Source organism: Diplotaxodon limnothrissa, linkage group LG5 (genome assembly GCF_057381915.1).
Source record: "Diplotaxodon limnothrissa isolate DT_005_m linkage group LG5, D_limnothrissa_male_GT1.1, whole genome shotgun sequence".
NCBI lineage: Eukaryota > Metazoa > Chordata > Actinopteri > Cichliformes > Cichlidae > Diplotaxodon > Diplotaxodon limnothrissa.
The window spans coordinates 31077639-31101372 of NC_140600.1; the positions used below are offsets into that span (position 1 = coordinate 31077639).

The following is a 23734-nucleotide window of genomic DNA, read 5'->3' on the forward strand; positions in this document are numbered from 1 at the left end:
AGAAATGGATGGCTGGTTGTTGACCTGACCTGGCCCAGCGTCCTTTTTATTCCTCACTTTTATGTACCTAATCTGTATAACAGGTGATTTAATGTATTTATCCTGACTGCACTACATAATCAAAGAGATGTTTTACGTTTGGATGAATCCATCCTCAGAGGAAATTAAATCTCTTTCCTCAGTTTGAAACCACACTGATCTTATTTACATGTATTTTATGAACTGTAAAACTTGCAGCAACCCGATGTAACAAATAAGTATGTATGTTAAAATAAAACACTTTTCTATTCATTGTAATACGTCTAATATTGTGTATTATGCATAGTTAGGTTTATATTGGTGTTATAATTGGAAGGTAAGTCAAATAAGTACATATCCTTCTGGCATTTAGCAGTGAAATCACAGACTGCAGACAGATGCAATGATCATACTCCATGAAATAGTTCCCATTCTTGCTGTGGGGCATATTTGAAGCCAATAAAGCTGCAAAAGTTCTTATTTTCCAGGGATTATATACCAATTAAAATAAATTATGAATACTATAAGTTATTTTTGCAAATAGATCCACCTGGACACTGGGTTCTTAAATCTAAATATAGTGAAAGTTACTCCTATTTTCAAAGTTCTCGATCAGAGTATTTTCTCCATTGTCATTTTAGCTTTGATCATGAACGCAGATGGACCTGACTAAGAAACCGATAGAAGCCGCATGTAGCAACCTGTCATTCATATGGTGGTACCGCCCTTAAAGATACCCTGCATTACTGTCATGCTGGACACTGATAGGAACCCTCTTTTACAAAATGAACATGCATTCAGTGAGACAACAAACTGATCAGGAAAGGATTTAATAACAGCACGCATTCATGACACCAAGGATCTTTTACTTTTACTTCTATGTAACTCCTGCTTGCTGTCACAATTAACAGGTTTAAGGTCAGACCTGAAAGTTCCACCAAATGATCAAACGAAACCTGCAGAGTCCCAGTGAAGGAGATTAACTTTAATTAGCTTTTAATTCTATTCAATTTGGCAGTTTTTCTGGCTTCTTTTATGCACAAATTTGGTGTGCTAATTGTAGTGGGATCAGCGTCACACCAGCACTGAGAGCTATACGATTTCTCAGTAACTGAAAGACAAAGCAATTTGCACCAAAACAATCTGAATTGAATGTCAGCTACAACAGATTCCTTACATAACGGATGGTTCTATTTCTGTGCTGCATTAAGCAATCTGTTTATGTCAAAGACAATGGCACAGAGTATAATTGCTGCTACATCGGCATCCAGCATCTACTATACAAGTAATACATGCAATGTAGTCCTATATACACAGAACATACAGCATGCTATGTAATAGTGGTCTCATACATTAGGCCTTCTACATAACGTAATAGAAGAAAGAGATTTAAAGCTGCAATAATGCTGAAGGAAATCACCAACAGGAAAGTTAATTTCGTGAATGTTCGTGTATTTGGGTTGCGCTGTAAACTTTTGACTTTGATAAATTTTTAAGTGTATCTGCCACTTCCTGTTTTTGCTCCTGGCAGATCACCCAAATAAGGTAAAAAAAAAACAAACATAAAAGCTGAATCTGCAGTTCAGGAATTTAATACGTGGTTCTCCAGATATTTTTCCAAAATATTTGACTCCATAGACAGCTAAGACAACGTGGTAAGGATTTGTCAGTGCTGATTTCTGATCTCTGCTTAAGTAATTTCTCTATGTTCTGTCATTGTGCCTGTTAACAGCTATCACAGCAGAAAATTCAAGTTTTTTAATTCTGTAGAAAGGTGAGAAACAACATAATTATGAAGGGAGATGCCACGTCTCTACTCACTGTGGTTATGCAGAATTAAAACCACAGTTTCTTCCCTTCGCAAATAAGTTGTGAAATTAGATTAACTCATTCAAAATTAATTGGCTGGGATTTGAACTGCAGGGACAGAAATAAGGCTGCCTCTGTGTAGAAGTTCTTGCACTGAAGTTATAGAGCACACATTATTTCTGTCATAACGACACATTTAGTCTGGTGTAGGAGAACTTTGCTACGTCTTCCTTTAAAAAGATGTACTGTTTTCTAGCTTGACTATTATATTTTCTTGGAAAAAGGCTCAATATCACACCTAACTTTAACAGTGGGACATTTTATTATCTCATATCTAAAACAGGCATCAAAGAACTTTGGATGTTTCCTTGTTTGTTAGGGGTATTTAAGTAATACGCTGCAGTCAGCTGTCAGACTTCATTCTTATCTTCTGTCAGAACAACAGGAAGTTGGAAGTAGCTTGTTTATAGCGGTTTGCTCTGATTGTTTCCCCTAAAACTATGATAATGATGGTTGATGCCAAGACAAACTTTGGCTTTTTGCCTCAGACACTACAAAGGAAATTATGTCAGAAGACGAATAAGAGGCTCAGTCGATACGAATAATTGGTAGTTCACGTTAGTGAACTGAGGCGACCGTGTAAAGAGTGCACAACAAGAAAGACCGATAAAGTCAAACAGAAAACTTCAAGTTATTGCTGCTAAATTATGGGTCGTACTTAGTTTTTCACAGAACTGGAGCGAGTCCAATGGACCTTAGCTTTTAACATGCCTGTATATACCCTATGGATCCACCGGTGCAACAGATCCAATATCAGCAGATACCAACATCTGTCTGATAACATTATATCAGCGAATAAGATGACATTTACTTACGTCATTAGACAACAACTGAACCGTGGTGTCGCATCGGTTTTTCACTGGCTAAATGCTCAAAAAACGTGAAGTTCTTCGAATTATTTTTAGAAAGATTTTTGGGTTGGTTTGCTAAAGAAGAAAATAAAAATAAAACTATCAACCCAGAATTAAATTAATATATATATATGCATGAAGTCTTTGGATAGGTATTAGCCGCTTACATGCTGGTCCTAATTAAGCCTGCCGGCTGAAACCAATTTAATTTATTTGTTTTTTTTTGAAAACGAGTCGAAAAAAGCACAAACAGGGATTTTCAGATTGTGGGGTCTTTGAGTAGCTAATCCTGTTTTCATGGTTCCTTTTCTTTTGAAACTAACTTTAAAATGGCCGTTTGTGGAAATGTAACTCCGGTTGAGTGATTTAAGCGAACAACGAGAGGACGCAGGTGTAACGAGCTGAGGTTTATTTGGAGGAGCGTGCGTTTCACACTCCTCCCGGTCAGCAGTGCGCGCGGCCGCGACAGAGGGCTCCGCCGCTGTACACCGTGAACGCGCCTCTCCATGCGGTTTAAATAAAGGAGCAAAAGCAGGAAAAGAAATATCTGTGACGAGAAGACATGAAGCTGCGGCTGAAGCCGACAGCAGAAGCCGCTTTTATTGTCTCATCTGAGCCCGGAACCGGTGCCCGGTGGGTCCGGTTCTCCTCTCCTCTCCTCCGCTCTTTGTCAGCGGGTTCACACACTGACCACACACGGGCGGGTTTGCTGGTTTTCTCTCAATGAAGACGCTCTATCGGAGACCGACTCGATCTTAGGACGTCAGTGAACCGGCGGCGTTTTAATCTTTTGGTTGTTTCGTGCAGAGAGGCTGGTGGGCTTTCATCTGCTGCTGGGTTTAACCACCTTTGTTTGGAGAAAAGAAGCTGATGCTGCGGTTCACTCACACTGACGGAGGAGGAATCACCCAGCAGGTCTTTAATTACCCATTTCTTTTTTTAAATCAGCCAGTTGATGCTAGTTTCTCTTACCGGGACTGTGGGAGTCTGGACGTACCACTGATGGGCTCGTTTCAGCTGTATTTTTAATTTTTGTGTGTTGTTGGTGACTCTACGTTGCGCTTGGTGTCCTCGGTCTTTTGTGTGGAACTGGTCTTTCAGTTCCGGACTGTCCTGGTTCTCTCCCGGTCCTTACCGGCCTCAGGAGCACAATGCCGGAGTGTGTGTCGGTATCAGAGTTCGTCCAGGAGGTTCAGGAGGACTGGAACTCTCCCACTACCTCCTCTTTCACCTCCAAGATGATCAGCTGCAGGAACACAGTCTACCTGCTGGAGGAGGTCAGTACTGACAGAGGAGGGGTAGCAGGTAGTGGTAGCAGTCTGAAGATGCTTATCGTGCAGATTCAACAGGACGGGTGTAGGCTACCTGATGAATGAGATTATCCGTACACGGTAAATTGATTATTTGGCTTCTAGCCTACATTCATGGCCGGACCTAAGTGCTCAGGGTCCCCGGGGAAAATGAGCAGCTGTGGCCCCCACTCAATCCTTCATACCAACCCCTCTTTGTGTGAAATGTACAGTTTTTCCTTTTAACCCTGTCTCCTACAAATGACAACATTTTTATATTATTTGCATGTGATTAACAAATCACAAAGGCCTTTGCACATTAATTGTTTATACATACTTACTATAGATGATAAATGCCTGCAAGCATGAAACAGTTTATTCCTTTTAAAATTCTTCTTGGTACAAAAAAAATGTAACCGATTTAAATTTGTCTCCTTGTGAAGCACAGCACAGCCTTTCTGCTGTGTTTAGATGGTTCCCTTTTAGTCCTGCTTTGACTAATGCATTTTAAAACCTCAAACTTGCAAAGAGAGCAAGTATCAACTTGTGTGTCAAAGTGTAACAGCCTTTATATCGACGATCATCGCTGTGAAGAGAGTTGGGTCAAAGAACTACGACACAGAGTGTGCGACCAGGAGTGTGCAGGTCAATTTCTTTGTGATTCATGAGGTTATGCACTATGAATTTATTGCCATTGACGGTTTCCATTAACTAACGATGACCCCTGGCGCTTAGCGTTGTTGGCTTTTCAGCTTGCTATTCACAATTTCATTTAAATGTCTGTGCTACTTATCCCAACCTTTTGACACAAACATAGACTCACCACACTCTTGTTAAACAGACTAATCCACATTATAACACACAGTTCTGATGGTTGGACTGTTTTACCTCGATATGTCTTTTAACATTTGTTTAGTCACAGGTCTGACGACATTATGGTTTATAAATATTATCCATTGAGCGGCTCCAGAACTCTCGCTGCTGTGTGGATGTTTCATTATTTTCACTAAATTTCAGAGCCATTTATGAAAGAAGTTGCAGAAAATGTTACCTCTATATAATGCTATTGCAAGAAGCTTTTGACTGTCATGACTGGGTTTCATGACATTGACCACCAGCTCAACACTTGGTTCTATAGGAGTACAAGGCAGGCCTCATACAGTTTGTATGCCCACACCTCCTTCACCACCACCACTGCCTCCAGCTGTTTTCAAGGATCACACTGAAGCATTCCCAAACCAAATGAGATGCACAAATCTCCAGGAAGGCATCCTGGTCAAATTGCCCAAACCCCTTCAGCTGTTTTATTTTAACAGCAGTGTTTGAGCTTGTCGCCATTATATCGAGATCAAAGCCGCTGTAGACAAAAGCTGTGTAAACTGGGCAGTGTTTTGACAGGTGACAATCATTTTTACTAGTTCAGATATATTCTTAGTTACTGCGTACAGAAAAAGTAATGCATTCGTGTATTACTGTACTTTGAGGAAAGTATCAGATTCCTTATCAAAAAGCAATTCACTCAACTGTTTGCTAAATTCGTGCATTGTTTTTAATGACTATACTAGAGCTACATCTTCCATGTTTTACTTATTAATCAAAAACATGAATCTTCTTATTTACTGTCAATCGCCCTTCGAGCTATCATGCTTATTGGTGAAGAAATGTGATCATTTCTGTTAGACAAATGCTTCAGTCACTGAAGTCCAGCTTTTGTACTTCATTCACAATCAAAGTGTTGCTGTCACTTTGAGTTTTTGGAGGAAGACACAGAATCATGCTATGCAAAATTTGTCAAAACACAAGGGGTGCAAATGGTTCTTTAAATCAGCAGATTGGTAGCATGGCTAATTAGCACAAAGCTGTTCCTTAACTACTACTCATCTTATATTTGCAGACATGTTGTTTACAGCCTTTCAGAACATCCTTGAATTGAAACAAAAAGCAGACTGTATCTCACTACGAAGTTTGACTAAAATAACATTCTGCAGTAACAGCAGTTTCTTTTCCATTTGTCTGCCACGACTTTCATATCACCCTTATAGTTTGCAGTGTGCTTGCAGGATTTCAGAAGGAAACGCGGAACAAAATCATGAAATGTTTACATCCGAGTTTTGTCTAAACCTCCCTTTGCATGCAAATTTGCAAACATTTTGGACCCTTCATCCGAAGACTCAATGGACTGAAGCCCTTTAAATATTTACATATACAGAAGTAATTTCTTAATGTTAAAGTGATTAGGTCTAAAGTTAGAACATTTTATAATCTACTAAAGGTCTTAAACAGTTTGTAAATTTGCTCTGCTACTGTGTGAGGTCTGAGAGCTTGAATGGGGATGCCCCTCAAGCCAGCAGGCAGCGCAATTCCCTCAACAGTGGAGCTACTGACCCCGAGCCTGGCCTCAAAAACACTGCCCTTCTGCCCCAAACATGTACCCCCAACAGTGTTGGCATATGTTACCATGGCAACAGATTAATCATTCACAGCTATGGTTATTTGATGATAAGAGAAGGGGCCAGAGGGATAATTACGTAAAGGATGTTCTAGCTTGCACACTGGTACTGCATTCAAAGGAGGCTGAAAAACTGTAAATTACAGATTTAATTTTATAATTTCTAATTATTTATAAAAAAATTTTAGAATAAACACCCATATGGTGGCATACCACCTGTTTATAGTGACATTTATTTCATGTGTGCAAAGTTTTAAAGCCACGAATAATAAGCAACATATAGACAGTCCAAGCTTGTCCAAAGATAAATTCCCAACAGGCAAAGATAAATGTTATTTCACTGTTTGACAATAAAGTAGAGCATATTAATAATGCTATGAATACCCCAAAATCTGCTGCAGATAGGGTCATTTGTTTAGTTCCTGTCATATTTTTTTGCATAATTATCACTTTTCTTTAATTTTAATGGCATTTATGTCAACATCTAGGTCATAAGGACACCTTTGAAAGTTGAATGTGAAAAAATCAAGCAAACCCTGAAGCTGTTTAAATGTAATTAAATGATAAAATTTGAAATTTGTGGTGGTTTATTGACGTAACACAGTATTTTCAACCCTAACATTTCCAACTGCAATAATAACAACCATCAATCATCATTTCCACACTCAAGTTGTAGTGTCAAAAAAAAAAAAGTACTTAATAATCAATAAGAAGCAGCAGCGCATGAAAACTGGCAGCCTCCATTAGATATGTGGTCTGACACATTCAGAAATAATCATGTAGAAATAGTTATACAAACTATTAACCTGTTAATAACTGCTGAAGGTAAAAAATTAACATCTTCTCAGAATGGGGAGAAGAGCTTCACTGTGGAGTTTCATGTGGAGATTTTTAGTGATCAGACGATGGTTCTCACACAGGAACGTTGCTGCCATCAAGCGATGTCATCAAGTTTGTCCTCTGTGTGTATGTTGAGTCAGCAGGTGAATTACTACCACCTCCCCTTCATGCACATGTACACACACATGCACACACTGCAGGTCCACACACTCTTTATTAATGTGTGTATGGTTTGTTTTTTTGTTTTTTTCAGGTTCTGGACAGCGACAGGTTGGTGCTACAGAAGATGAAGAAAGCTGCAAAAGCCAAATACACATCAGGTCAAGGTACACACCCCAAAATATACACGCACACATGCACATCCCCGTATTGTTCCCTTTACTAACAGCATTTCTGTGTCAGAACACGTGTCTCATTTGGAGCAGTACATTAACGCGATGGAGAAGCTGTCGGTCAACTGTCACTCAAACGGAGAGACGGAGGTTGGCTCCGCCTTCTGCCGCCTGGCGGACTTTTCCAAAGAGCTCCTCTCTCCCATGAAAAACCTGGTGAGTGATAGCAACAAAACACCTCCAGCTGATGAGTTTCTACTTAAAAATCTGTAACTTCAGTTTGAAAAAACCCTTAAAATGAGTCTTTGCTCTAGTTTGAAAATATCTGCCTCCTTCCTTTACAGAAAGCCCCATGTCGAGGAGCGCATAATGAGTTCATTTGCAAAATGACTGACTGACCAGCATCAGCTACATGATTAAATACAGACTTTTTGGTTCTATGTTATGACGAGTGCATTTTATTATCATTTATTGTCCAGTTATTCTGGGGTTTGAAAATGAGGTACTCATATTTTGATTGCTTTATTTAAATCCGCTGTGTTGGTGTACAGAAGCAACATTACTGTCACTGTCCGATTAAGGACCTAACTTAAGACCAAACTGTAGTTCTAATTACTATACATCTGGACGGCAGTAGACCGTAGTGAGCTCGTGACACAATCCTTGTGTCATATGGTTTTGTGCTCTCTGTCAAAGTCATAATCACCTAAACTGTCTTAATGTTTTTCATGTTAAGCAGTTCATAGTGTTACCCATGATGGCTTTGAGCAGTATGTGTTTTCCCTTTAGATAATTTATGTTTCTCTGTGTTCAGCTAAAGAGCATGCTCCACAACATCAACTTCTTCTTGGACTCTCTGGTTAAAGGAGACCTGAGGGAGGTGAAGGGGGTGAGGACATTCATCTTTGCTTAGTGCATTCATACCACCTAAATAACTCGTATGAACTATAACAGTCACGAGCCTCTGGCCAGTGTTTCTGTCAACATTTCACCAGAGTTCAGTCAAAAAAAATGAATCTTTGTAGTCTTTTTTTTACTGTTTAGCCTCAGGATGCTGCTGCTTGTGTTCAGTAAGGTAAATAATTCTAATTCCAGTTTCCTTCTTTGTCTCCTAGGATCTGAAAAAGCCTTTTGAAAGAGCGTGGAGGGATTATGAGAGCAGATTGTGAGTGACACTGAATTAACTTATGTTTATTTGCTAGTATCTAAGACTGGAAACTTTAATACGTTTGTATTAGGGGCAGGAAGATTTTTAAATTAAAGTCTTGAAACTGTGTGTGCAGTAAACAGGTGGAGAAGGAGAAGAGGGAGTTAGCTCGGCAGTATGGGATGGTGAGGAGTGAGGTGAGCGGAGGAGAGATCGCGGAGGAGCTGGAGAAGGAGAGACGCTCCTTCCAACTGAGCATGTGTGAGGTCAGTGACTCTTCCCCTTCATTTCCATTCTTATTTATTTTATTTTTTAAATGTGCAGCTTTCCTTCAATCGCTTCTTGTCTTTTTCCCTCAGTATCTAATTAGGGTCAATGAGATAAAGACGAAGCGAGGAGTCGACCTTCTGCAGAACCTCATCAAACACTACCATAGCCACAACAAGTAGGAGCTCACACAAACACAGCTTTGGCAAAGCTACATACAGTAAACTGGAATGGTTCGATTTACTACATCTTTATGTTTGTGTTCAGTTTCCTGCAGGAGTGTGTTTCCACCACTCAGAGGCTGAAGCAGTACATGGATGAGCTCAACGGAGTCCTGACCACGGTACAGGAAGTGCTAACAGCAGCAACACTAGCAGCAGCCTTTAAGTGCGGCTGGCAGATTGTTAATGATTTGCACAGAGATTAAAATAAAGTCATTTACTTTAAAAAAAATTATTATTATGAAGAATACAACATACAGAATAGAGACATTACATGAAGTAAGAAATTAAGTGATTTACTCTCTTTTTGACTTTCCTTTTGGAGCCAGCCTTGAGGAACTATACTTTGCCGCTTGGTTGTGCCCTGTCTCTGCAGTCACATGATCAAAACTCATCCATTCATACAGTAACTGATCAGCTCCAGCTCTCTACATATGTAATATACCATGAGAAGTAAACTCGTGATGATTTAATCCAAAACTAAAAATGGAAATTTGCTGAGTGAGATTTGGACGGTGTAAGCGCGGCAGCAGCATGTGATCCTGGATTAGCTGAGCTCTGCAGGTGAGCTGTTTGTGTGTGCAGGTGAAGCAACGTCAGGATGAGGAGAAGAGACAGCTGTGCACACTCAGAGATCAGCTGAGGCCGGTCGTCCACACGGAGCAGGTCAGAGACACAGACACATATGTGCGCTATTTTGCTGTTTGGACATGCAAAATAATGAATGTGTGTCTGCACATGTGTGTGTGTGCGCGTGTAGGACTCTTTGCCTAAGCAGGTGTACAATATGCATCAGCTGCTGGGAGACAAACAGTACGGGACGGAGAGAACAGGATTCCTCTACAAGAAGAGTGACGGGTAAACACACAACATAAAATAACCTGCACGCCTTTTTAAACATTCACAAAGCAGTGCAATTAAGTTAAATGCCTCAATTACTCTTAATGTGCAAACTGCATTGGTAGTACTGATTTTTTTTCAATTGCAGTATTTTAAAGAAATCATTTAAATTTTAAAAACAAACGGTACCAAAGCGTTGATAAAATAGGGCAACTCATATAAACAATGTTAAATAGTTAAAAGTATCTTCACCTTGACCGACATTTGTTCCTCGACATTAATAACGCATTTAGAAAAATGTATCTGACTTGTGCTCTTAATGGAGTGTCCTTAAGCTTTTTGGTGCTACTGACTGTTTGAATTTGAATAGTTCTTGGACCACTTAACCAACATCAGCCTGCAGCCGTTGGTTTAATGTTGTTATATAATCATGGTCATTGCATCATCTCCTTTTAAAGGCTTGTGTCTCATAGCTTAAGGCACTCTTTTATTCTCACTGTTCTTTCTAATATTGTGGTGTCTTTACCCTACAAAATGAAGTGCCTTGAGGCAGCTGTTGTGAACTGGCGATATAGATATTGAACTGACAAGGAGCGACATTGCACATGTGCTGGATTCGTACTTATATTTGTGTGTGTGGATTATGGAATGGCAAGAAACCGGCCTTTGTAATTTGTTCCCTCCAGACTGGTCGATGTTTTCCAAAATATTTATGTTGGATGGGGGAAGATGCTGCATTTATTGTGAAAATCAGGGAACAGATCTCTCTGTGTGCACCTACAGACTGTATATAAAACATGGCTGTAGATTTCGGGTTTGAAAGGAGGTTTAAAGGGAGAGTACCTGAAACTTGTGCTTTTCTAAGGCCTCAGTTACACATGTGACTGGTTGGCAACCCACTGGAGACCAAAGTATGCTAGGGAAAATGTGTATTCCCTGACAGTTACTAATTTGCTGTAGACAAGTATGTGTTTCAAGCAAATGAAGGGCTACTCTGGCAATCTGCTAATCACCAAAACTATAGGGTGGTCTTCCTTATTGATAAGTTGCTACAGAGCGAGGGCACTAAGACACTTGGTGATAGTCAGCGCTATTAGGATCACTAAAAGGACTAAAACTGTGTTTGTGTTACAGGTTGAGGAAAATGTGGCAGAAGAGGAAATGTTCAGTTCACAACTGTTACCTGACCATCGCGCATGCTACTGTGAGTGCATGTGTATAAATGTATAAAGAGATAAAAACATCAGGAAAAATCTGTTTGGCTTAGTTCTCTTTGCTGTCTATGTTTTAACTGAATCTTATCAGCAGCGTTCTTTCTGCTTTTCAGCCGAACAAACCTCCCACCAGACTCAACCTGCTCACATGTCAGGTTAAACCCAGCGTGGAGGATAAGAAATGCTTTGACCTTATCTCTCGTAAGTGTCACTAAATGCTATTCTACATGTACACTGAAGTCGTACATAATTTAACACAAGATAAAAACTGCATGCATCCAAATATAAATTTAAATGCATGTAATCAGTATTATGTACTGTATAAATACGTCTCTGTAAGCATAAGATACACCTTTTCCTGCAGATAATCGGACCTACCACTTCCTGGCTGAAGATGAAGCTGAGTGTGTGGCGTAAGTAAAATTTTCTTCGGGCAGGTTGTTAACGGGCCACTCTGCTAAGTTTACACGTACAGTATGAGTTATGTTTCTGCAGGTCTTGGGCAGTATGATTGCACATGTGACACTAGACACTAAACATTACAAGTCTGAAAATGTTTAGTTAGACAGAAGGGGAGTTTCCTTTGCTGCTCCACAAACTTTGCACCTAAAGAAGTGAGATGCATGTCTCTTGAAACGCTGTCTGAGAGAGGTTGGACTGAGATGTCAGCGGCCGTGTGTGTGTTTTTAATATAGTAATGGTGGTAAATTGTCGGACTACTCTTTTCTTGTGGTGCTCACATCATCTTGGGTCTAAAAATGAGAACACATTATTAAGAAGTGTTGTTTGTTTTCAGCTGGATGTCAGTGCTCACTAACAGCAAGCAGGAGGCTCTGAGTATGGCTCTGGACGGGGGGAGAAAAGGAGGAGGAGGGAGTGAGAGCAGCGTGGAGGATCTGACCCGAGCCATCACCGATGACATCAAACGGATGCCGGGAAACAACAGCTGCTGTGACTGTGGCGCACCAGGTAATCAAACCAATAAAGTACACTAGATGTTATGCCGAAGAGATTACTGATTTAATTGTGTCATATTTAATCAAGCAAATAATTGAAAGATTATTTTGTGGCAAATAAGACAGTTGAATGAATAGCTTAGTTTAATTCCAAGCGTGTATTTAATATTTATCTGCTAAATGTTATATAATTTCTTATTAGCAGTCTGTATTTCTACAATCAGGTGGTTTGTGCCAAGGTAGGCTTTTAATGTGGAAAAAATCTCTCTCGCTAAATGAAAATAAAACTGAAGTTGTCATTTTTGGCAGCTTTGTCAATAATCACATCGATGGCACTCTGGGCCCCCTTTCCTCCTCCTGTAAAACACATGTAAAAAACCTCGGTGTCTACATTGATGATTGTTTTAAATTGAATAAGCAGGTGAGTGCAGTAGTCCAGTCCTGCTTCTTTTTTTTTTTTTTTCCTGCTTCTTTCAGTTTAGACAGCTAGCCAAGGTAACACCATACCTCCCGGCTAATGTCTTTGAACGTGCCATTCACCATTTCCTTGCTTGCAGATTGGACTACTGCAATTCATAGTATTTTGGTCTCGACCAGGCCTCCATTCATTGTCTTCAGATGGTCAAAAATGCAGCTGCTCGCCTGCTAACTGGTACCAACCGGAGAGAGCATATAACCCCAGTTTTAGCTTCTCTACACTGGCTTCCTGTCTCCTACAGGATCCAATTTAAACTTTTACTTTTTGTTTTTAAGTCACCTAATGCCCGAGCCCCTCCTTCTCTGTCTGAGCTCCTCTCTGCTTATGCTCCATGAAAAACCATGAGGTCAAGCTCAAAATTAATGCTGTCCATCCCACGGACTTATCTCAAATCTCATGGCGATAGAGCCTTCTCTGTGGCAGGTCCCAGACTCTGGAATAGTCTCCCCCTAAATATTAGATCTGCACAAACACTTGATCGATTTAAATCACTACTAAAGACACGTTTCTATGCCCTGGCTTTTAACACACTATGGCCCAAGCATTTTGGTCTTATTTCAAATAGTTTTAGTTATTATTTTAATTCTTTTATTGTCCTATTATTGTTATTATTGTATTACATTGTTGCTTTTTAATGCCATTTTTACATTGTTAAGCACTTTGTGCAGCATCTTCTATCTGGAAATGTGCTATATAAATAAATTTGACCTTGACCTTTGACCTTGACCTCTCTTACTGTAGATCCTGGGTGGCTGTCTACAAACCTGGGTATCCTGACCTGTATTGAGTGTTCAGGCATCCACAGGGAAATGGGGGTCCACGTCTCCAGGATCCAGTCTCTGAGCCTGGACAGTCTGGGAACCTCAGACCTGCTGGTAGGTCAGACCTGTTAGCTAATGAGCTTATCAGTCATGCTTTCCAGGTGTAACTGGGTTCACGTCTGAAATGCTACTGTGCAGGGCATTTACATGTGCTCAGCTGAGAACTGTCATTAGCATGTGTCATAGTTTCAGTTAGCTTTGTGAACAGTTATCAAAGACATTTGTAGAGATAAACTCTCAGGTAGTTTCAACGTTTAGAGTCTTTTTTTTCCTGCTGTGCATTTCCATTGCTTTGCAGCTGGATCTTTACTATTTCAGTGCAGTGTGGTTTATTCTGACATATGTAATGTTAGAAAATATTTAACTAAATGTCAAACTTGGTTATTTAATGTTAATTCAGAGAAGAGATTTATATCCATGCAAGACATAATAAGTTCCAATTCTCAGTCAGCAGTGACCTCTGACAAACTGAAAAAGATTGTAACGTTACATCTCGATGCATTCTCAATCATCCAGGTAAGTAAATCCCCAAAAGTTGATTCTGTTCATCTGGGCGTAGCGTTTTCAGTGGGAGAAACGTTTCGTCACTCATCCAAATTACTACTTCAGTCATGACTGAAACTAGCCATGAGTACCGTTCACACAGAGTTGGGAGAGAGTCCCCCAACTAATCCAATCTAGCTTATTCTGAGGTTAAAAATCATGATGATTCTTATTCTTGATACAATACCCACTGAATGGGTATTACATGGCCCTCATGTTGTTTGCCCTTGACTGTGAGCTCTCTCTCTCTCTCTGTATCTCCCAGTTGGCCAGGAATGTCGGTAATTCTGGTTTTAACGAAATACTGGAAGCCAACCTGCTGAGTCCGTCACTGAAGCCCTCTCAACACAGCCACATGTAAGAGACGAACACAGGTGCACACACTCAAAGGAAATATTTCACACTCTAACAAATCTGATGTTGTATATTTTTGACGTGCAGGCCGGAGCGTAAAGACTTCATCCTGTCAAAGTATCAAGATGTTAACTTTGTGAGGCGGAGTCATAGCTCTACTTCGGCGCTGCGACTTCGTCTGCAGGAGGCAACCAAGAGCTGCGATATCTACACTCTGATCCAGCTGTACGCTCAGAGGGCAGAGCTGAGCCAGCCACTGCACGCACACATACAGGTAGCTAAACATACTTGATACAGGCACACTGATGTGCATGTTGGATTGCACGCACACACATACAGATATAAAAAACCCCAGGTATAATCAGCTACACACGCACAGCTACATTAAGATGCATGGTATTAATAATCTGGGAACAACATAATCTCAAGAGATTGTTTTCTTGCCATCAGGAGAAAGGAGAGACAGCGCTCCATTTAGCTGTCCTACTGGCTGACAGGACATCACTGCACATCCTGGACTTCCTGGCTCAGAACTGGTCAGTCTGCTATGGAAACCTTTGTTACACCTCAGTGTGTGTGTGTGTGTGTGTGTGTACCTTTGTGTTTACCTGCATGTTTTTCTTTTTTGTCAGCTCTAATGTTGATACACAGACATCAGCGGGAAACACGGCGTTGCACTACAGCTGTCTACACAACAAGACCGACTGTGTGAAGCTGTTGCTGAGAGCCAGAGCCAACACACACATCAGTAATACACACACACACACACACACACACACTTGTATAATGTATCTGTCAGAGCTCTCATTTATCAGTTGAGCATCAACTGTGTGTAGAGGTTATTTAATGTCATTCTGATAAAGCATATGAGAAAAATGTCAGACTCTTCACATCCAAAATAATCCGAGTTCACCAGGATTACTGTCCCAAAGATAAAACACTCTTTATTTCAAACAACCACATCATCCAGAGGTTCACAGTAAGGATCGCAAAGACAAACTAAAGATAACCTGAAACAGAAGATCAGTGTCTGTAGAGTTGTAGGTCTTCAGCCTCACTCTCCATGTAGAGTCACCTGCCTTCTGCGCCCATGCCCATCGACTCCAGCCAATAGATGAGGCCCAATAAAAAAACAACAACACAGGAGGACTGTCAGACAATAAGTAAAACGCACAGTTTTTAGGTTTTTACTAGGGGTGCAACGATACACAAAATTCACGGTTCGGTTCGATACTTTGGTGTCACGGTTCGATATTTTTTCGATACAAAAAAAAAATGTTCATGCCTTTTTAATTTGTCATTTATTAAAATTATAAATATATATTTTAACACAAAAGTACAGTTTTTAAATTTAACCCTAACCCTTGTGCGTGTTGTTTTTTAGCTCGTCATATTGCAGCCACAGAAATTCTTTTGTCCATGAAACCATAAAGCTGCACTTTCTTTTTGCCTTATAGTCTGATTTGTCATAACTTCTCCGTTTTGTGGTAAGCTTTTCTTTGGCTGTCACTTCTTCACCCTGACCTGTCTTATTTGGCTCAGCAGAACTAAAATATATATCTGTCTGTGAAGGTTCTCAGTCATCCAGGTCATCGTAGTGAAATATATATCCTGCCGCACTCACATAAGCTCAGCGATTCTCTGCGCGATCAACCTCTCACATGTTTAAGCTGCGGGAGATTTCACTTGTCATGTTTGCATAGTAAGCTAACGATTAATAAGACGATGTCAGAGGAATTGGTGCACAAATTATCATCACTCACAGATCAGTGCTGTCGCTCTCTATACACAGTTCGCACGATTGCAAAGTGAAAGCAAAAAAACAAGCGCAAATTCAAACGCGATTTCAATATGTCACATATTGACAGTGGCTCACCGATGCCAATGACATAATTACCCAGCTACATTTCTGAAAGAATGCAAAAGCATTGACATATATTTTTCCTTCCTACGATAGCCCGACAGGCAGGGCAGAGATAGCCCCGGGACGTCGGGCTAGCGATTTTGCGAGCCCTGTATCTGATTGAGGAATCACTCATCTTTGGAAAAGAGAGTTTATTACAGAGAAATGTCTCTTTCCAAAATAAAAGCTATACTATCCGCTTCTTCTGGGCTATATTCTCAGCAGCATATTAAACATATCAGGTCTCCATAAGGAGAATCCTGTGCTAACAGCTGTCTAAATGACTCGGCTAAAGTTTGTAGCATGCATGCTTGTTGTTTTTGTCTTTGCACTAGGATGATGTCGGTGTAAATGTGCAGTCATATTCGTTGTGTTCCCACTAGTGCTTTCAGGTTAATCTCGTTGAAATAACCTTAACGCCACAACACGGCAAATCTCCGTTAACGAGCTACCCTATACAGAGGGGCTAGACGGCCAACACGTTAACAGCTAACTGCGCTAACACACTAGCTCCCACCCATGTAATTGAGCATTGCATGGCACATCCAACATACTGTTTTACTTTAGTCCATGACTCGCTTACCTTCAGGGTCATACGTCACATGAAAACCAAAATAATTCCAAACGCCAGATTTGAATGAGGGTGGGGAGGTCCACTTCTGTCTGCTAGCTTGCCCTGCGCTCTTCCTTCTGACCATGCTGTCCGTGTTGAGCGCTCAGTGAATCTGCGTTCGACTACTCCGCCTAGGCTGCACTCTCGAGCCTAGGCGGAGTAGTCAAATGCAGATTCACTGAGCGCTCAACACAGACAGCATCGTCAGAAGGAAAGTTGATAAAATAAATTACAAATTTTGTATTATTCTTTTTTTTTTTCTCCCCTTTGGTTTTCTTTCTTTCTCTCCCCCTCTTTCTTTCATTCTTTCCCCCTGTCCTATCCCACAGTCATGTCTGTCCCGTTTGCAACTGAAAATAAAATAAATTCATAATTATAATAAAGGTCAATCAAATGGACCAATATGATGATCCACTTAAAATAAATCCTCTTGGCATCTTTCTTGGCCTCAAGACAACAATTCTGATGGCTATAGATCCAAACGGGACACAAAAAAAAAAAAAATTTGAAAAAAAAAAAATTGAAAAAAAAAATTTGAAAAAAATTGTATTGTTCGATACATATGCGTACCGAACCGAAAGCACTGTATCGAACGGTTCAATATCGATACGAATATCGTTGCACCCCTAGTTTTTACATGTAGAATATTTTTGGTGACTTGGATAAACTGATGATATTTGGTAATTATTTCATTATTAATTAATATCTTAACCGTTTATTTCAGAGAACGAGTTAGGAGAAACCGCTCTGGATGTGAGCCGCAGGTTGAAGCACACCCATTGTGAGGCACTGGTGAGGTCATCGCTCTGATTACAGATTCACATCAGACTGTCTGATAAATCAGTAACCACCTGTTATACTGTGTTATCACCATATTTGACCAAGATGCCAGAGGACTAAATTACTAGTTTTTTAATTTTTAAAAAATGTATTTAGCAAGATAAATGATGGTCTGTTACTATAATTAACTGCACAGCAATGCATCTTATATCTTTAAAAAGGCGTCAAACATGGTGAAAGCCCCAGTTTAGTGAGTCATATAAGTGGAGGTCAAAGCTAGCAGACTATCTTGTCTATAGTGAGCTTAAGTCACCTACCTGTTAATTTTAGTCTGTGTTTTAACTTGATTTTGTATTGCTGTTGTAGCACTTAATATTTTTACTCTGTTGCAGTGGTTTGTGACTGTTTGCCTGTGAAACGGTACTTACTTGCTTACCTGTTAACCAAAAGGCGTTGATAAAGTTTCACATTGAACACCTGTGTAGTTTTTATAAAAGAGCAAAACAGATACAGAGCTGAAACTAATTATTTTAGCAGGTTGTAAACAAGTGAATTTCTGTTGTAAAATCTGGCATTTTAAAGGCAGTCTATAGAGAGGCACCTAGTTTTTGGACCTATCCTCAACTGACCATCTTTTACTCTCAGCATAGATTGTTAAGCAGCATGCAGTCAAATACTGCTCAAACCTGATAGGTCAGTAGCTCCTAAAGCCTTGTCCCTTGTCTTTGAAGGTGATCCTCATTTACAAATATTTTACTGTGTGTGTGCAGTTGCAGAAAGCCCAGTCCAACCAGTTTGACCATCACGTCCATGTGGAGTACGAGTGGAGGATTCGTCATGACGACCTGTACGACAGTGATGATGACTTTGATGACAAGGTAACCATGGCAACTGACAGGCTGTTGAGTTGAGATTTTTACAAAAAAAAGTCCTCAGAGTAATTTAAATGATGTCACTGCCTTTTCTTCATGTTCTGCTTTCATATATAAGTATAAGGGGGATATGTTACTTGTATTTATGATTTACTCTACTCTGCTATCGGAGTTTTGCACAGTTCACAATTTGAAATAATCCTTATTTTATTGGGTTATGGTGCAGCCCATTGGTTTGTACTCTGTTTGAAATAAACATGTTTGGCTCCCTTCCTCGTTAGAGTAAAAGTCTTTGTGCATAAAATCTGCAGTTTAGTCATGATGCTCATAATGAGTTTTAAGCTATCGATCTTTATAAATTGTTCACTGCTTTCTCTCTGCTAACGTCTTCATGTGCTTCACCCTCTGTTTCAGAATGGTCCGTTGAAAAAGGAGCGCTCCACTTCCTCCTCATCCTCTTCTTTCACCCCCTCCTTCTCCTTCTCCTCCCGTCCCTTCAGCTTCAGTCAGTCCAACTCCTCCTGTGTCACGTTGTCCTCCTCTGGAACACCCGGAGGACCAGCTGGAGGCCTTCTCAGTGTGGGGAGGAGACTCGCCATGGCTATGGAGCTTCACAGCCATCCCGCTGGCTCCGTCCCCAGCCCACCACCTCCTCCTCCATCCTCTCCTGCGCCCCCGCTGCCTCCCAGGGTCAAAGGTCAGCTTATATAAACATTTTTTAAATGTTTTATCTGGTTCAACGTCTTTCTCTGGCTTTACCTGCTGCCTGAATGAAAAACCTCAATGCTCTCTTTTGGCTTTCAGCTCCCAATGTTCCTCCTCCTCCTCCACCTCCGTCTGGAGGAGATGGTATGGGGGAGGAAGAAGAGGGAGAGGGTGAGGTATTCTTTCCCCTGACAGGAAATAGAAGGATTACCCCTCCCTCTCCGATCGCCGTCCGACACAAGCGGAGCTGCTCTGAGTCCAGTAAGCACGGTAATATCTGAGAAACACACTGTAATTAATCAGTCAGAAGGATACTGTGTTATTAACTGTGTGTGTGTGTGTGTGTGTGTGTGTGTGTGTGTGTGTGTGTGTGTAGATTATGGGTTGCCAGCCAGTCCCAGGATATACAGTGGTCCAGACTCCTCCTTCAGGAAGTGTGTGTGAGTATCCACAGCACTGCATCGAGCACATCCAGGAAAAATCTGGCTCATGACCAGTGTTGTGATCATCATTGGTGCAATAGCTGCTGCATTGATGATCACAACACCGGTTGTGTCTCTTTATTATTTTGTAAAAGTGTGTTGTTGTTTTTTTTGTTTTTTGTATGAATACAAACTCCAGGAGCACTACAGGAGTTTGTATGTACAGTCCAGTGTTCTAAAATGGTCCACTGAATTTTGTGTTTTTGTATCCTAGCTTTAAAAAAAAAAAAAAGCTAAAATTTAACCTTTGCTGATGAAGCTTATAATTGGATGTGCGATGAAGGGATGTCTCACAGACCGAGGTGCTATTCTGCTCATGTTGTTGTTCAGAATTCAAACCCGTAGAACAAAGTTTTAAGCAAAATAGAAACAAATTAATTTTAGGAGAGATCCTAAAATTTGAATTTGTTCAAAATCTGTCAGAGTAAATTTATTGGGACAGACAGCAGATATGAATATTGTTGGTTTATTATTTCATACATGATTGTAAAAGAATTAAAGAGGACATAAAAGGTTAAAGCTGGAACTTTATTCTTAAACAAAGTGAAGCAGTTTCTACCTAGATAAATTGAGGTTGTACTGACCTCTGGTGGATAGGAGGTGAAATACAGGTCAGTGTGATGAGCTTCAAAACACCACAGACAATAACACGGACTCCTTCTCTTCCCTGTCTCTCTCTGTTTTTCCAGTCCAGCTTCTCCTCTCAGCTCACTGACTGAACGATCTGACAGAGGTACTTCCTGTCCCAAAACGTCTTCTGAGACCTGAGTCTGTTTTACGTATCAAGAGTCTGTTAAATCCATTATGCCTATCTGTGATAAATGTTTACAGACAGCGTGCACCTACAGTCTTTAACCAGAGAGCAGAAGAGCAGACAAAATCTGAGGATACATTTTGGCTTCTATGAGTTTACACTGACTTCTATGATGGTTTTTTTTTTTATTTATTTATTTATTTTTATTAAAACAAAATTTATCTGCAGTTTTAGTGAAAATTCCAAAATCTTATCTGAGGATTTGCTGCTTTTTCTTGTTTACAGCACATGTGTTGCTTGTGACTGTTCCAAAAAAATGGTTATTTTATCTGACAAAGAAGTGAATTGAATTTAGAGATTAATATTCACATTATTTAATATATGCAAACATGTATTACTTTACATGCACAAAAACGCATTATTTTTTTTAAAAATAATTTAATTTAGTCATTTCAGGTCATTTAAAACTTAATTATGACTAATTAATAATGCATTTTAATGATTATTTTTTCTCTATTATGAAATTGTAAAATATATATTTAATGTAATTATTGTCCCTGTATGAACGAGAATGTACTTAAAACCTGAATCTTTCTGTCTGAGGTTTTCGGAGGGCGGACAGTGAAAGTGGCTCCTCCCATTTCCAGATCCTCCACAGTAAGGCACCAATAAATGGCTCTCCATCCAATCAGCGCTCTCAGAGCTTTGAAAGTGAAAGCAGAGGCTCCGCCCCTCAACCACTTCCTCGTAGATCACTGGTGAGATTTTTGAAAATATTTAACGTCCCATCAACCTTGCAGTGTTTTAATGTTAGGAAGAAAAAAAAATCACAATCCAGTTGCTTCCGCAACACGTTTGCCATCATCTTTCAATGCTGTGATTACAGCCATTGCCCAACTCTCTGTGAATAGTACTCATGGTCTTTGATCAGTGGTCATGACAATTTGCATAGTAATGATCAAGAAATCCTTAATAGTAAAGGGGTATAATTCAAATAATTTGTGTGCAGGTACAGTAGTTATGCAAGCAAAAGGTACAAAGAATGAGCATAAAATGAAAGAAGTGAATCGATATCATATTTGGACAACAGAGGAACAAATTCCAATTGGCAGTACAATGAAATTATAATTGCTACACTGTGATACATGAGCAATAATGTTACACCTGATTTGGTATGTATCAATTAGCCTCGAGGAGCATCCAGTCGTCGGGTTCAGGCGCTGTATGACTGCCAGGCCGACCACCATGACGAGCTGAGCTTTTCTGAGGGCCAGGTGCTGGTGGTCCTGGGACAGGAGGACAATGATTGGTGGGTAGGTATCAGTATCACCAACCCGACCTCTCATTAGAGCCTCGGCCGGCGGGTTGGAGAAAGTCTCACAGTGTGACCTCATCTGTCCTCTGAACTTAAGTCTGTACTTCAGCTGAAACATATGCCCAGAGGCCTGTTCTGGTAAGGAGAATTTAAAGCTTATAGGATAAACTTTGGGTTTAGCTGGATTTTCACTGCTAACAAAGGTGGTTCAGTTCTTGCTAGGATACTCTAACCTGTGCCAGAGCAGCTTATATTAGTCATCAGCATGTATGAAATCAAACTGCTATTAACTAATTCTCTGGAAAAAATGGCATCACCATTTGTGAAAGTGCTCTTGAACCTTTTATAGATCATCTTTCTATGATGAGCATTAAAAAGAAATATAGATTTTTTTAAAGTATACGTTTTACTGTTGATATTACCTTTGCTTAAAAAGTTACCAGGGCTCAAAATCAAATCTTTACCCCTCCTTTAGAATAAAAAAAAAAAAGTACATAATACGAAGGCAAAATTTTGCAGTGATCCACTCAAGTGGCTCTCACTCTTCAAACCTCTGTTTGACTACATGTCCAGTGAACATTAAGGTAAACATCTCTCTCTCTCTGTGTAGCATGGTTACATAGAGGAAGAACCAGACCAGAGAGGGTTGTTTCCGTCCTCATTCGTCCAGCCGCTGTCTGACTGATGTGAAACCAGAACTGGGCTGACCTCAGACCAGCACAAATCCAGATCACCGCAGAGCTCTGGAGAACCAAACCACATCAGAACACCTGATCTGCAGATGGACCAGGTCAGATGTTCAGAGGCTTCAAATGTTCATGGTCCTGACACGGTTGTCACAGCAACCGGTGTTCCTCATGCCTTCAGTTACCATGGAAACATTATGGATGACCTTCAGTAAAGACAACACATTATTTTTATGTGGCTCCAGTTAGGTCAGGAAAAAAACAATGAGACAGCCTCGGACAGACCAAACAGCCAGCACTCGAGGCTGCTGTAGCCCGGACTTTATTTATTTACTCAAAAAGCAAAAAAATATTTAAGCACAAAGGGCAAATCACAAGAAACAGCAATCCCCTGGATTTTTATTCTGAAGGTAATCTGGGCCTCATTTTCTTTTGATTTTATTATAATTTATTTATGTTTTCTGAATTTGTGGCTAGCCAAAACACACAAGCTACTGCTGCCACATTTTAGGTTTCGATAGACCCGGACTCAGGCCATATTATTGATCAGATCTGTTGGTTACAGCTGCTTACCCGGATAGCACAAAACACTCTGCGATGCCAAGGACCAAAGCTCTAAAGTGAGATATGAAAGGTGGACTTCATGGGAGACTCGCATTTCCTTCCAGTTGCCTTCGATGTCCCAAGATATCACATCGCCTCAGTGAACACAGCAGTGTGTTGCTGCCACGTTTGCAAAATGAATTTACTCAGTGCTCAAGTCTCAAAACTTCTCATTATAATGAGTTACTTCTGTCGTGATTAAATAATTCTGTTTTAAGAAGAACCGTTGTATTAACATTATAACCAGGGATGGAAAGTTTTATAATTATTATTTTATTTGGCTATTTGAGAAAAATAAGACCTAAAATTCAATCTCAGTAAAAGTACTGAGTTATTTTAGACATAGTTAAACTTAAGCAACAATTAAAAAAAAAAAAGAAGCTTATGTAATATACATATATACTCAAGTAATGGCATCAAGCACAAAAGTAAAGCACAAAAATAGACAAACTTGGTACTTTAAGACAGTAGAATTTAATCATTGTGCATAACCTGCATGTGTTGGATATGACTTTAAGAGAAAACACAAATC

The 23734-nt window shown here is 40.1% G+C and overlaps 1 protein-coding gene across 4 annotated transcripts; it reads left to right on the forward strand.

Moving 5' to 3' along the window:
• The first annotated feature begins 3889 nt into the window (after positions 1 to 3889).
• On the forward strand, positions 3890 to 22613 carry unm_sa1614 (un-named sa1614). 4 transcript variants are annotated; one of them, XM_085354518.1, is made up of 28 exons: positions 3890 to 4015; positions 7570 to 7642; positions 7719 to 7864; positions 8463 to 8537; positions 8764 to 8813; positions 8932 to 9061; positions 9155 to 9240; positions 9330 to 9405; positions 9869 to 9949; positions 10044 to 10141; positions 11258 to 11327; positions 11451 to 11538; positions 11702 to 11750; positions 12134 to 12306; positions 13513 to 13646; positions 14401 to 14492; positions 14577 to 14763; positions 14940 to 15025; positions 15104 to 15237; positions 17730 to 17797; positions 18556 to 18663; positions 19072 to 19354; positions 19462 to 19632; positions 19739 to 19802; positions 20534 to 20577; positions 21202 to 21356; positions 21786 to 21911; positions 22524 to 22613. In XM_085354518.1, exons 1-28 carry the CDS (start codon positions 3890 to 3892, stop codon positions 22596 to 22598), a joined length of 3048 nt encoding a protein of 1015 aa, XP_085210644.1. In that variant the 3' UTR covers positions 22599 to 22613. The 4 variants fall into 4 exon arrangements, with proteins under 4 accessions (XP_085210644.1, XP_085210645.1, XP_085210646.1 ...); XM_085354519.1 differs by having other exon boundaries at positions 15122 to 15237; XM_085354520.1 differs by having other exon boundaries at positions 15122 to 15237; positions 19739 to 19796.
• Positions 22614 to 23734: the final 1121 nt, after the last annotated feature.